The sequence below is a fragment of the Hippopotamus amphibius genome, chromosome 4 (assembly GCF_030028045.1).
Source record: "Hippopotamus amphibius kiboko isolate mHipAmp2 chromosome 4, mHipAmp2.hap2, whole genome shotgun sequence".
Taxonomy (NCBI): domain Eukaryota; kingdom Metazoa; phylum Chordata; class Mammalia; order Artiodactyla; family Hippopotamidae; genus Hippopotamus; species Hippopotamus amphibius.
In genome coordinates, this window is record NC_080189.1 from 38,236,784 (window position 1) to 38,250,828 (window position 14,045).

The window sequence follows — 14,045 nt, forward strand, 5'->3', positions numbered from 1 at the left end:
AAGATTCCTGCAAGGTTCTCCAAGTAATCTCCAGCTCCCAGTATTTTGGCTCCTTTTTATTCTCCCTTTTGCTTAATTTCCCAACCCATAGTGCACTACAAAAAGGGCATTCATTATATCTTAGGAAAAAAAAAATGTGCTGGGAGAAAGGTCTGAGAGAAAGAGAGAAACAAACGTGACATGAGCTAATATAAAATACATAAAATATAAATGGATGACAACACTGAGTACAGAATATAAAAGTAAAAGAAGTAAAAGAATAATGTATAACAATAGAACCACATGCTTTAGTTCTTCCTTCTCATGTATAACCATGCTACCAACCTGGATGGGTAAGAAGCGGAAAACTCTTTCCTTATAAAACAGTGCTAGACCTTATTTTAAGAGATCTGAAAATAATATATCTTAGGCTCCAGCTCAGCCTCAAACCATAAAATACTATAAATGATAAATCATGACCCTGTGTCCAGCTCACTGGCTTCCATATTAGAAGTATCAGAGCAGAAGGCATTTCAGATGCACCAAAGTACACAAAAAGAGGAAGAGCACCTACAAAATGACACCATCCTGGCCAGCTTCAGCACCCTCCACTCCCCAGTTATCCTACATAGTTACTCTTATTCTTCTCTTTTCCATTCCCCACTAGTTGCCTTTTTTTTCCCTTCAGGGGAAGGAGAAAAAAAAGGAGAAAGAAAAGGCAAGAGAAGACCTAAGAGCATAAAAATGACGTTCCCAGACACTTTTCTTATTCTTCCCTTAGCATATTTTCTATTGCAATGTGGTGACAAGGATGAAGGACCATAGAGAACCTCCATTAGAGATGTCAGGAATAGAAGATGGACTGTTCTTCCAAATTGAAAAACAAAGACAGCTATTTTCATGACTAATCAAACTCACAGAGCAGAACCAGGTGCTGAGATAACTGACTTAAAAAAACAGGAGAGTCAAGTTTTATCTGGAGTTCCCTCACGGCTACCACTAGAAAACGCCAAGGAGAGGTTCGTCACTCCTGATTACTACCCCCCTGAAGGCTGTGTGGGTGATTCCCTCTGGAGAAACGAGAAGAGTCGTCAGCCCTTTATAATATTATCTCTACTATAAGCCTGCAGTTTGTTAAAAGGCAGTGATAACTACATGAAGCAGATGACCAGGTAAGAGCAGACACTAGTGATCAGACTGTCTTCGAATGGTCATTAACTAATTCTTTAACAGAGCCAACATAATAAGAGTCTCTTATCTGCACAGATCTTGAGCTAGAAGTAGTTGTGCTTTTTAAATTAAGACTATGGCCAAATCCTCATAGTTGACATTTTATTAACTGACTCCATCAGCTCTGCAGGCAATAGTGAATAGAAGAGCAGGGACTTTGCATTCAGAAATATGAACCTGAATTAAGTTTTTTTTTTTAACCTTTCTGACACGCAGCTTACTCATTTGCAAAATGGATTGCTGATAATTAAATAGGATAATACATGTAAAGCAGAGTCCACCATCCTGGGTTTTAATAAAAATCAGTAGGTCAGAAGGCACATGCAGGTGGCTAAGGTGGGGGAACAGCAGAGTGATGACGATGGCAGTGACCATGAGGATGACAATTATTAGCAGCTACGTGACTGAGACCCTACCTGCCCAAGGTCATACAATTAGAATGTGAGAACTGCGATGAGAATTGGGATCTGTCATCTCCAAATTCAAACTCAAGTGTTCTACCACACAGTGCCTCTCATGTCATGTGAGGACCCATTTACACAAGAATTTCAGAAAAAGGCAGGAACAGGGAAAAGCCTCTAGAATTATAGTTGTAATGGATACTTGAAGAATTTTCTTCCATAGAGACCAAGAAGAATGCTTTTTGACAGGGCAAAACCGAAGCACAGAAATGAAGTCTGAAGGGAGAGGGAAGGTCTTCCCTTTCTGAAACGCATACTACCGAAAAACAGCTCTTGGTCTGAACTGCTTCTAAATTCCTGCCTAAGTACTGAAAGTTGACACCAGCTGTTTGGGGCTGTTGAATTGGAACTGCTTGATTAGGCAAGGGGTACAAAGAAGTGCCCCTACAAAGGCAGTGACTCCTCTGATGTCCTGATTCCAAAAGCCAATGGCTTTTAGTCTCCAAGGACTTCCATGTTGGGTCCTATTCTCCTTGATCTTTGCAGAGGAGGTTCACATCACATACTTGTTTTGTATCACAGTTTATCTCAATGTGGTAGGCACAAGGGAAGTGATTACTAACATGATTGACTTACAATCACAGGGAGATTCTGTCTGACGGAACCTCAGTTACCCTCCTCAAATAGTTAAGGCTTCCAATGGGATGAAGGGAGAGAAGATACTATTATATGCTCATAGTCTGGCGGTCTTTACATTGGTTAAAAGCTATTTTATTGCTCCACGAACAAGTGGTCATGAATGCTGGAAAGGATATTTTTCAGATACCACCTCTAGGAACATCTCTGAGATGTTGTTAGGTAGCTTCTGGGGAAGAAGGATAAAGCAGGTAATAGGCCAGTCCAATATGCACAAAGGTGTCATTTGAATGGTCTCCTCTGGACCAAAGGCTGGGTGACAACAACATCAAAGGGGAAAAAATCATGTTACAAAAGCAAAATATAACCATAAACTACCATATAACTTAAATATATAAAACTATGTATCATATCTTATTGTGGTATACTATATAAATAGATCTGAATTACAACAAACTTTTGACCTAAGTCTAAATTTAAGATGTATCCTGGTTATCACATAATAGTACTTTTTTAGTTTATATTTAGAATTAAGAGTTGTCAATATATCCATTTCCCTGTGGTTGGCAAAAGCATTCAGATAAGTCATCTTCAATTGAGAGACGTCTTAAAGATAGCAGATGTTCAATACATGCGTTTGTGGCATTTTTTCTCCATCCTCTAAAACTAATTGTTCCATGTTAAGAAATCATTTAGTACTTCTTCATTTTTTCCTACTTCTTTAGTTTATTTAAAGCTACACTTGTAGCCATTCAATATACAAAGGAAGCTGAGAAATAATATATGGTATGAACCCTTTATTTGGAGGATAGTTATTACAGCATTTCATATTTTATTAAAAAGCCATAAAAATAATTATTAGGTCATCCGCAAATACTTTCCTTTAAAAGAACTTTCATCACATCTCACAAGAAATCCTTGTAGTAATATCATTTTGCCCGTGCAGCTCCCCACTGTAACTGGTGCGCTTACTGACAGAAGCACAAAGATTTGAGATATAGTTGTTAATTAAGTAGCACTGAATGAGTGGAATCTAATATAGAAAGGGGCAAGAATTAAGGAGTTAACATTATTCTTCTGGAAAAATTTTATCTACTGAATAAAGCTAGCAAGTAGCTCAGTATAAATAACTATGTTAATAAACAGCTCAAAGGAGAGTTTTATTTTTGGTTTTGTTTTATTCGCTCTGAGAAAGTTTTACTGTTACTCGGTTACAACAAAGAAAGTGTTAAATATATTTAACATGAAGCTTTAGAGCTTATTTCTTACAAAGGACAAGATAAGTCCATCTCTTATCTATTATTTATCATCTTTATTATTTATTGTACTCGGAAGGAACAACTCCTCTCTGAGAAGTTTTATATACACATGAATTACATACACACGAATTATTCAACCTATAAGTAAGTTCTGAGTGAATTCATTCATGTCAATTGAACCTAAAACTGTCCTTCCCTTCTCTCAATAACTGCTAAGAAAAACTCATATAGGTTGTTACATAATATTGAGCAGAGTTCCCTGTGCTGTAGACAGCAAGTCTTTGTGGAATCTAAATGGGAAAAGGATTTGAGAAAGAATAGATTCTCGTCTACATATAACTGAATCTCTTTGCTGTACACCTGAAACTAACACAACACCGTTAATCAACTATATTCCGATATAAAATAAAAGGTAAAAAAAAAAAGAAAATGTCATATACCGTTGAGAAGATTCTGACTTAACTCTGATCATAAGTAGTCAATGCTTGCAGTGTTTTGGAGCAGAATTTTTAAGTTCCTTAAATAGTAGGAGGGTATTATCTAAAGGAGATTGAATATATTAAAAGGTATTTAAAAACAACAAAGTTTACTCACATACATTCCTGATCACTTTGAATTAATCTCATTTTTACTTTCTGAGGGTGAAACTTTTATTTAATCAGGAGGACGGCTGATAAAGGAAAATTTAGGTTTCCAAATTTAAAGTACATGTGAACTGCACACTTTAGAAAGCACATACCAGATATGCATCTTTTTAGTTAAAGCAACCATTTTACTATAGAAATGCATTTATAGCGTGATTGATCTCAATATTTAATTAACTCCTAAGCCCTGAGACCCAGTAAACAATTAGATTTTCCTGCCCACATACAGATGAGATTGACAACAATGATAAAAAAGAGATTGATGAAGTTCTCGACTCCCTCTTGCAAGAGCACCAGAATTACAACTAACTGCTGAACAATCATTGACAGAAAGACACTGGAGCTCACCAAAAAAGACACCCCACATCCAGAGACAAAGGAGAAGCCGCAATGAGATGGTAGGAGGGCCGCAATCGCGTTAAAATCAAATCCCATAAATGCTGGGTGGGTGACTCACAAACTGGAGAACAGTTATACTGCAGAAGTCCACCCACTAAAGTGAGGGTTCTGAGCCCCACATCAGGCTTCCCAACCTGGAAGTCCAGCAACAGGAGGAGGAATCCCCAGAGAATCAGACTCTGAAAGCCAGCGGGATTTGATTGCAGGACCTCCAGGGACTGGTGGAAACAGAGACTCCACTCTTGGAGCGCACACAAAGGAATGTGCTCACCAGGACCCAGGGGGAAGGAGCAGTGATCCCATAGGAGACTGAACCAGACCTACCTGCTGGTGTTGGGGGGTTGCCTGTGGAGGTGGGGGGCGGCTGTGGCTCACCGAGGAGGCAGGGGCACTGGCAGCAGGGGTTTTGGGAAGTGCTTATTGGTGTGAGCCCTCCCAGAGTCAGCCATTAGCCCCACCAAAGAGCCTGTGGGCTCCAGCACTAGGTGGCCTCAGGCCAAACAACCAACAAGGTGTAAACACAGCCCTACCCATTAGCAGACAAGCAGATTAAAGCTTTACTGAGCTCCGCCCACCCAGCCCTACCCACCATCAGTCCCTCCCATCAGGAAGCACACAGGAGGCTCCTAGATAGCTTCCTCCACAAGAGGGCAGACAGCAGTATCAAGTAGTATCAGCAGTATTTCGTCTTGCGGAACTGAAAACCACAGCCACAGAAAGATAGAGAAAATGAAAAAGCAGAGGACTTTGTACCAGATGAAGGGACAGGATAAAGCCCCAGAAAAACAACTAAGTGAAGAGGAGATAGGCACCCTTACAGAAAAAGAATTCAGAATAATGATGGTGAAGATGATCCAGGACTTTGAAAAAAGACTGGATGCAAAGACAGAAAAGTTTACCAAAGACCTAGAAGAATTAAAGAGCAAACAAACAGAGATACGCAACACAATAATGGAAATGAAAAATACACTAGAAGGAACCGATAGCAGATTAACCGAGGCAGAAGGGCGAATCAGTGACCTGGAAGACAGAATGGTGATAATCACTGATGTGGAAAAGAATAAGGAAAAAAGAATGAAAAGAACTGAAGACAGCCTAAGAGACCTCTGGGACAATGTTAAACGCACCAACTTTCGCATTATAGGGGTCCCAGAAGGAGACAAGGGAGAGAAAGGACCTGAGAAAATATTGGAAGAGATTATAGTTGAAAACTTCCCTAACATGGGAAAGGAAATAGCTACCCAAGTCCAGGAAGAGCAGAAAGTCCCAGGCAGGATAAATCCAAGGAGAAACACGCCAAGACATACAGTAGTCAAGCTGACAAACATTAAAGACAGAGAAATGTTATTAAAAGCAACAAGGGAAAAACGAGAAATAACATACAAGGGAACTCCCATCAGGTTAACAGCTGATTTCTCAGCAGAAACTCTGCAAGCCAGAAGGGAGTGGCATGATATATTTCAAGTGATGAAAGGGAAGAACCTACAACCAAGAATACTCTACCCAGCAAGGATCTCATTCAGACTCGACGGAGAAATCAAAAGCTTTACAGACAAGCAACAGCTAAGAGAATTCAGCACCACCAAACCAGCCCTACAACAAATGCTAAAGGAACTTCTCTAAGCAGGAAACATAAGAGAAGAAAAGCACCTACAAAAACAAAAACAAAGCAATTAAGAAAATGGTAATAGGAACATACATATCAATAATTACTTTGAATGTAAATGGACTAAATGCACCAACCAGAAGACACAGACTGGCTGAATGGATACAAAAACAAGACCCATATATATGCTGTCTCCAAGAGACCCACTTCAGACCTAGGGACACATACAGACGGAAAGTGAGGGGATGGAAAAAGATATTCCATGCAAATGAAAATCAAAAGAAAGCTGGAGTAGCAATACTCATATCAGATAAAATAGACTTTAAAATAAAAAATGTTACAAGAGACCAGAAAGGATATTACATAAAGATCAAGGGATCCATCCAAGAAGAGGAGATAACAATTATAAATATATATGCACCCAATATAGGAGCACCTCAATACATAAGGCAAATGCTAACAACTATGAAAGAGGAATGCAAGGCAGAAATAGAGACACAGGTGTAGAGAACAAACACATGGACACCAAGTGAGGAAAGCGGGGAGGGTTGGGGGGGAATGAACTGGGAGATTGGGACACCAAATTGTACACTCTAAATATATGCTGTTTATTGTCTGTTAACTGTATCTCAATAAAAGTTCTTAAAAAAAAAAAAGGGATTGATTAGTACAAATATAGCCACTTATCTGCCATGTATAAGTACAAAGGATAAAATACAAACTCTGACTCAGACATTTCTCACAGATTTTAGAAGAGAAAGAAAATCTTAACATTACTCAAGTATCACTGGTTGATCATCATATTTTTCTGCAATTCCTGAGGGAGAATTTGCATTTATATGGTAAAAAAGAGTTAAAAAAAAAATAGCTTTACGTCAAAGAAAAGCCAAGTGATACAAAATTTATAAAATAACTCATTTGATAGTCCTGTCAACATTTGAATAAAAAAAGAATTCAAAGTTCTCTAGCCTAAGAAGTGTCTAAAACAAAACCAACAGATCTGACTACATATAACTAGGTATCATATAAGACAAAACTCCCAGGATTCTCCCGAAACAAACAAACACAAACACATGTATAAATATACATACACATATACAAATGTTTTAATTGAAAATAAAGAATAATGATTGAGAATGAGAAGCACAGAGTACTTTTATAGATGAGAAAACATGCTTAGAGTGCTAAGTAGCTTGCTGGAAGTCATGTGATAAGAAAGTCACTGAGTCTGCATTCAATCCTAGGCCTGATGGGTTTCATAGTGCACTCTTAATAAAACAGCTTGTTGTTTGCAAAACCCATCCTAAGAAAGAAGTTATTGCTAAGAATAATGTGGTCTGGGAGATACAGAGTTTAGATGCAGGGATATTATAATATCCGGGCTACTCTAACCTTTTGTAGGGAAGTCAATGCAGACCATCTCAAAATGGGACCTTACCAGATATATCAAAATGTGTTTCAGTAATGATACAAAGCCAGTTAACTACCATTTTCCATTGTCTGTATGGAAAATGATGCCAAATTTCAACTAATAATGACCTGTACATAACTACTCCACTATATCTGTTTAAAAGAAGGTATTCTCTTAGAGAATTACTTCCAAGAATTAGTCTAGAACTAGTGAGTCTACCTCACTTTGTGCCCTGGCTGTATAGGTCAGCTTCCTGCATTTCGCACGTGCCCAACGCTGGGAGTTCCTCAACTGCTCACCTCTATCTGCTATTCATCTTCCTCATTCTCTTCCTCTAGGTACCACAGTCAGCGACCTTAATTGCTATCTACTCTTATAGCCCTTTGGCTTGTTGAAAGACTCAATATTTTTCTGGTTTTCAACCTTATCATAGCACTTAAGCTGAGAATTGTTTGGATGACCCGCTTTTGGCTTGAAACACTCCAAAGATCCCCTTTTCCCAAAACTGCCCCTTGGGTGGGCTTTTACGAAGTCTATTCTGGGCTTTCTGGAAGAACTCACTTAAAATTGGAGAATGCGTTATGTCCTGAAACATGAAAAGAACATCAATCTGATAGAGATTAACAATGTCAAAAATTTCATGGAATGTGGTAAAGGGAATATTACTGACTTTTTGGACAGTTGATCTGCTTCCAGAATTTGTAGGGTATGCAACAGTATCTGACATTTTCAAATACAACTTACACACTCAGGAAGGCAAGTAAGCTCAAAGTTTAAAAGAGACTAGGGTGAAACCTGAAAAAGAATATGAATTTTCATATTTCTATAGGGATAATTTTATATATGTTATACCTTTCCTCAAAGAAATAATAAACAATTCTTTTATAGATAAAAACAAAATTTACCTTTGGAAATCAGCAACCAACTTAACATCAGCTATGACAATCTTATGTTCAATAATCATGTGCTTCAGAAGTTTGTCTTGTTCATCCATAGGAAAATGTTCTTCACAGAAAATACAAGGCACAGATGGAGAACCTTCTAAACTGGTGGTGCCACCTGGACTTTCTGGCAGGGAAAGTGGCTCCAAGATACAATCCTTACTGTCTGGGAGACAAAAAGAAAAAGAAAAAAAAAAGCTGAAATCAACTCTCTTTAGAAGGATGATTTCTCACCTCCTGCATTAAAAGGATCCTAAAGATATTTACATAATTCCAAAAAGAAAATACACAGTACCAGAGAGCAGGATACTTTATTATCATTTTAAATAGCTTCTGCAACCCAGAGGCAGGGAGTATTACAAAGCAGCTCAATCTCCCCACTTGCCGGCTTGAATGGGGGAAACCCATTTGTCAGGACAACTCATCAAGCCTTCTTCTTGGATACTGGCCAATGGCAGCAATTCCAGGGGTACTTGGAGGGGAAAGGCTGCAACACACTGGGTTAAGGTTTGAAGGCCCAACTGTGACCTGTGGCTGAGAGTCATCACACTGGGAGGTAAATGGGATGTACTGAGGCTACAGGTGATGCCAGGACAACCTTTAAGCTGCTTCCTGTTGTACCTGCAAACTCTTTCCTGTTTCTGATTATTTGTCATGTTTGAAGATGATAGGTCTCATATTGGGTTGACATAGCATGTGCTGGCTGGCCCAGGTGGCAATTTTTGATGTTGATTTATGTTTCTCATTTGCTTATTGCATAATTATATATCATAATTCAAGTTCTTGCAAACAAAGAGATGAATGCTCAATTACTAGACACACATGGTAAACATTTTTCTTGTCTACACTATTCCTTTTCCTAACATCACCTTTAGTATCTTTAAGAGTTGAGGTATGTAAGATCTACAGCTCTGAATTCAGGGCCTCAAACTATCGCAAGCTGTGTCAGGAGTTCTCCTCCGTCTTCTAGCGTGGAAGGCTGGACCTGTCACCTTACACAGGCTATTGAGTAGTTAGCAAACAGGTAACTAGTATAAGACATCTGGTGTCTGAGGAAGGGCAGGAAATCTTCTTTAGAAAGACAGCTATTTCACAGACAGCAGTCTTTGGAATTAGGTTACTATTAATTCTACTGTTAAATTTTATTTCTTATTATTATTTTACTTTACCTTACTTCTAAAGGCCCTCTTAATTGAACAGTTAATTGACTCAGTTACTGGTACACTGCTGACCATGGCCTAAGAACTGGATAAGTGATGTATGAGGGCAGCATTCATTCACTCACTTCACAAAAATTAGCTGAGTATTTACTGAGTGCTGGTCTTTTCCTGCTTGACTTTGCATGACACTATTCTTAGCATCAAGGACTAAGTGGTTGAAATTTGTTTGAAGGTACAGAGAAGTTAAAAGGATAAAGAGAGAGAGAATATAGGGTTTATGGGAGCATGGGGATAGAGGAGTCACCTAAGTGAGCTGGAGAGGGAAGGTGTCCCATAAGGGACGTCCTCTAATACATCATTCATAATAAGGTATGCTAAATCAAACTGTTTATCTTAGTTACATAAAATTATTAAATACCAGCAAAGAAGAAAACAGTATTCATGACAATAGGGAAGATATTAAAGATATTTAAGCACTTTAGAAGCACTATTAGTAAAACTGGCATGTTACCCATCATTATATTCATTAAATTAGATAATGAAATCAAGGAGTTCTGGAATTCTATAGCTCTTTAGTTGCAGGATATATTTTTCAGTTATAGGTTAAATTCTGTAGGAACTTAAACCTGCATGTGAAAAATAGGATGGGGAAAGAGATAAGTGACATAGTTATGAAACTCTATAATATTTTAGGTTCCCTACAATAGGACAACAAAAGGCAGCATATTCTAAGTAAAGATTAGTAACATTACCTGTCATCTAGGAAATAATAAGTACTGTACTACATTCTTTTCCCCAATTTTGACTGAGATATCTGTAAATTCATTTTTCTTAACTGAAGAAAGCAAACAATATATTAATAAATCACCACCAACAGCAAGAACTAACCTTACTAGGTGTTTGCTACTTGTAAATTACCAGCAACGTGTTTTAAGACACCTCCTCAATTAATCCTCTCTTATTCAATTAGTTCTATTACAACTCCCATCTTCCAGATGAGAACTGAGACTTAGAAAAGTTAATTTCCCAAAGTCACAGTTTTAGTAAATGGCCTAAACTTAGTAATTTGAGCCTAAATTCAAACACTACATTTTTCTGCCTCCAACACCAAAAGGCAGTTCCTCTTTATACTATATGTTCAGTGTTGTTTTGAAGTCATATGTACTTATAAGTCATACTGAATTTGTATGTATTCTGTCAGTGTCCTGCAGCCTCCCTCATACTACCTCCACCAGCAACTTTCTTTAAAATTAATTAATTTATTGGCTTCATTGGGTCTTTGTTGCTACACATGGGCTTTCTCTAGCTGCGGTGAGCAGGGGCTACTCTTCATTGTGGTGCGTGGTCTCCTCATTGCTGTGCTTCTCTTGTTGCGGAGCACAGGCTCTAGGTGCTCGGGCTTCAGTAGTTGCAGCACACGGGCTCAATAGTTATGGCACATGGGCTTAGTTGGCTCCACGGCATGTGGTATATTCCTGGGGCAGGGACTGAACCCACGTCCCTTGCATTGGCAGGCGGATTCTTAACCACTGCATCACCTAGGAAGTCCCTCCACCAGCAACTCTTAAACAAACCTCAGTAGCCCATATCCTTCAAAATACACTGGGCACTCTACCATTGTCTTTATTCTTTCCTGAGGCTTTCCTACAAACTGTCTACTATTCCTCTGTGGCTCATGTCTCTTCCCTTCTGTTTGTTCAGGGCCAGTTACCTCAGAGAAGGAACCTAAATGTTCACACACACTGGAACCAAATTGTTTATTGTCACTGTAAGGGTATACAGGAATAAAACCAGGAATCTGCAAATTTCATGTATAAGGAAATTGTGGTTTGAGAGGTACCAAGCTGTATTTGGGAATGTGAGTTACAATGTATCCATAAAATAAAAAAAATTTAATAGAATATTTTTAGATCACAAGATTTTAAAATTTTCTCCTGATTCCATAATCATTTATCATTGTGTTCAAATTTATAATAGCATTGATCATAAGAAGTAATTTGGTTACCTTCAGATTGTTGGTCACTGGAAGACAAGGTGAGTCCTGGTCATCTGTATTTGCCTGGCACTTACACTGTGTATTATTATCCTACCGTGAGTACTCACCACCATTGTTTACTTTGTGCCAGGTATTGTTAAGCACTTTATAGGTACAGTATTAACTCAACCCTCACAACAATCCTGTGATGCAGAGTTAATTTCTACGCCAGTTTCAGAGCTGAGGAAACTTAGTCACTGAGAGGCTAAGTGACGTGCCCTAGACAGCTAGTAAGTGGTGGACTCAGGATCTGAATCCAGGCAGTCTGGCTCAAGCATTAGCACTTTCAACCTATAACGAACTCTAAGGAGCTTAGAACTTTCCTTATCGGAAGAAGGGCCACTCCTTTTTTAAACTGATCTGGGGAGAATGGATTGGAAAGAGGCCAAGTCTGAAGATGCGGAAACTGACCAGTTAGGAGACTACTGCAGCTGTCCAAGTTTGAAAGCTTGTCTGAGGTAGCAATGTTAGCAGTGCTTAGAAGGGAGGGACAGAGAAGAGGCTACAAAGATTAAACGGACAGTTCTTGATTAATGGTTGGCCACAGGGGGTAAAGAAGGAGACAGGGAAGCCTCCCCAGTTTCTGGCTGGAAAGACTGTATGAACAGGGGTACCAGTCACAAATCTAGGAATACGTGTAAAGAAGCAGGATTTTCGTTTTGTGAGAGGGATGGATAATGAATTAAGTTTTAGATAGCTCAGGTGATCTGCTCAGAATTTAGATATTCCTGACAGGGCTGGTGGACAAAAGCAGCAGTGACTGGTGTCTCATGTGATACATTTGTGCTGTTCTTTGTGTTTGCCAGCCGTCTCTCACTCTGCTCCCCACCCCTCACGCCGCCCGACTGCTTGTGGGCCTGACCCACTCCATCTCTCCATGCTCAACAGTACAAATATCTCTGTTGTAATTAACCATTTTCACGTACGTCTCTGCCACTAGGGTAGTCTGTGAATTCCTCAAGGTCAAGGACTAAGTCTTACTTATTTTCTTGTCTCTGATGTAGATGATACAGTGTCTGAAACATAGATCGTACATTTTATTTTATTTTATTTTATTTTATTTATTGGCTGCGTTGGGTCTTCGTTGCTGCACACGTGCTTTCTCTAGCTGTGGTGAGCGGGGGGCTACTCTTCGTTGCTGTGCGTGGGTTTAGTGTGGTGGCTTCTCTTATGGCAGAGCACGGGCTCTAGGCATGTGGGCTTCAGTAGTTATGGCATGTGGGCTCAGTAGTTGTGGCGCATGGGCTTAGTTGCTCCTCGGCATGTCGGATCTTCCTGGACCAGGGCTTGAACCCATGTCCCCTGCATTGGCAGGCAGATTCTTAACCACTGTGCCACCAGGGAAGTCCCATAGTATTGTATTTGATAAGTGTTTGTTGAACAAAGAAGTAAAAGAATGAATAACGGACCAGAGGTACTTACAACTAGAGTTACATCTTTAACTTAGTTTCCAGGTAAATTCCATTTTAGGGAACACCTGTGGTTGTCTGTCTTTAGGAAAACTTTCTATGTCCAGGATTGAGAGCAGTCCAACTATAATTACAGCCAGATCTTCAGTGCTGTGGGCCTTGGTGTAACAGGCCCACTGCTAATTAATAAATAATGATGTAAAAATTACACTGAATTCTGAGATAACAATAAATACTATTGAGTGTAATAAAATTATTTTATTTTTAACTAGGGATTTCAAAATTATTTTTAATTTTTCATGTAATGATACTCTCTAATAAACAAAGAATAAGTGGCGTTTGAAATGCTGAGTAAGTTATAACCACTCCATTTGAGGATGTTTCTATGGGCTAGACTCCAATCTTCAGTATATATTTTACTTTAGAGCAGTGATTTCCAAAGTGTTTCAGTTTCATCACCTGGGAGGCTTTTTAAAAGTACCGATTTCAAGACCTTATTGTAGACAGAGGAAATGTAATTTTTACCAAGCAGTAGTCTCTACACTGAAGCCTGGGAATCAATGGTTCAGAGGAGGATCACACCGGGACTGTGGGTCTCCTGGACTCATGGAGTGTAGGTACTCTGGACTCATGGAAAAATCCATAAATTAGGTGACAATGCCTTGTGGCAAAGCTAACTTTATAGTGTAGGCTGTCCTAAAGAGAGCCCCTCAAATGCTAAGCACTGTGTCAGCAGAGGAAACTCAGTAAGATTTCTCTAACAGTTTGTTTATTTTCAGCCATCACCATAAGAATCATATCTGTATCTTACCACATGGTAAAAAGACAATAGATGCAGAAATATATAATTCTTTGCTACAAGAACCTTGAACTCTAAAAGGCCAAAGGATGTAAATTATATCTAGCTCTTTTCAGCAAAGAGGCAAACTATCTTG

The 14,045-nt window shown here is 39.0% G+C and overlaps 1 protein-coding gene across 3 annotated transcripts in view; it reads right to left on the minus strand.

Moving 5' to 3' along the window:
• ZNF277 (zinc finger protein 277) overlaps positions 1–14,045 on the minus strand; it is a 116,941-nt gene that overhangs the window by 47,907 nt on the left and 54,989 nt on the right. For 2 of the 3 annotated variants that reach the window (XM_057733996.1, XM_057733997.1), the window contains exon 2: positions 8,471–8,668. In XM_057733996.1, coding sequence (XP_057589979.1) covers positions 8,471–8,668 — 198 coding nt within the window. Of the gene's footprint in view, positions 1–8,470; positions 8,673–14,045 lie in introns of all 3 variants that reach the window. The other variant, XM_057733995.1, reaches the window with a different exon arrangement.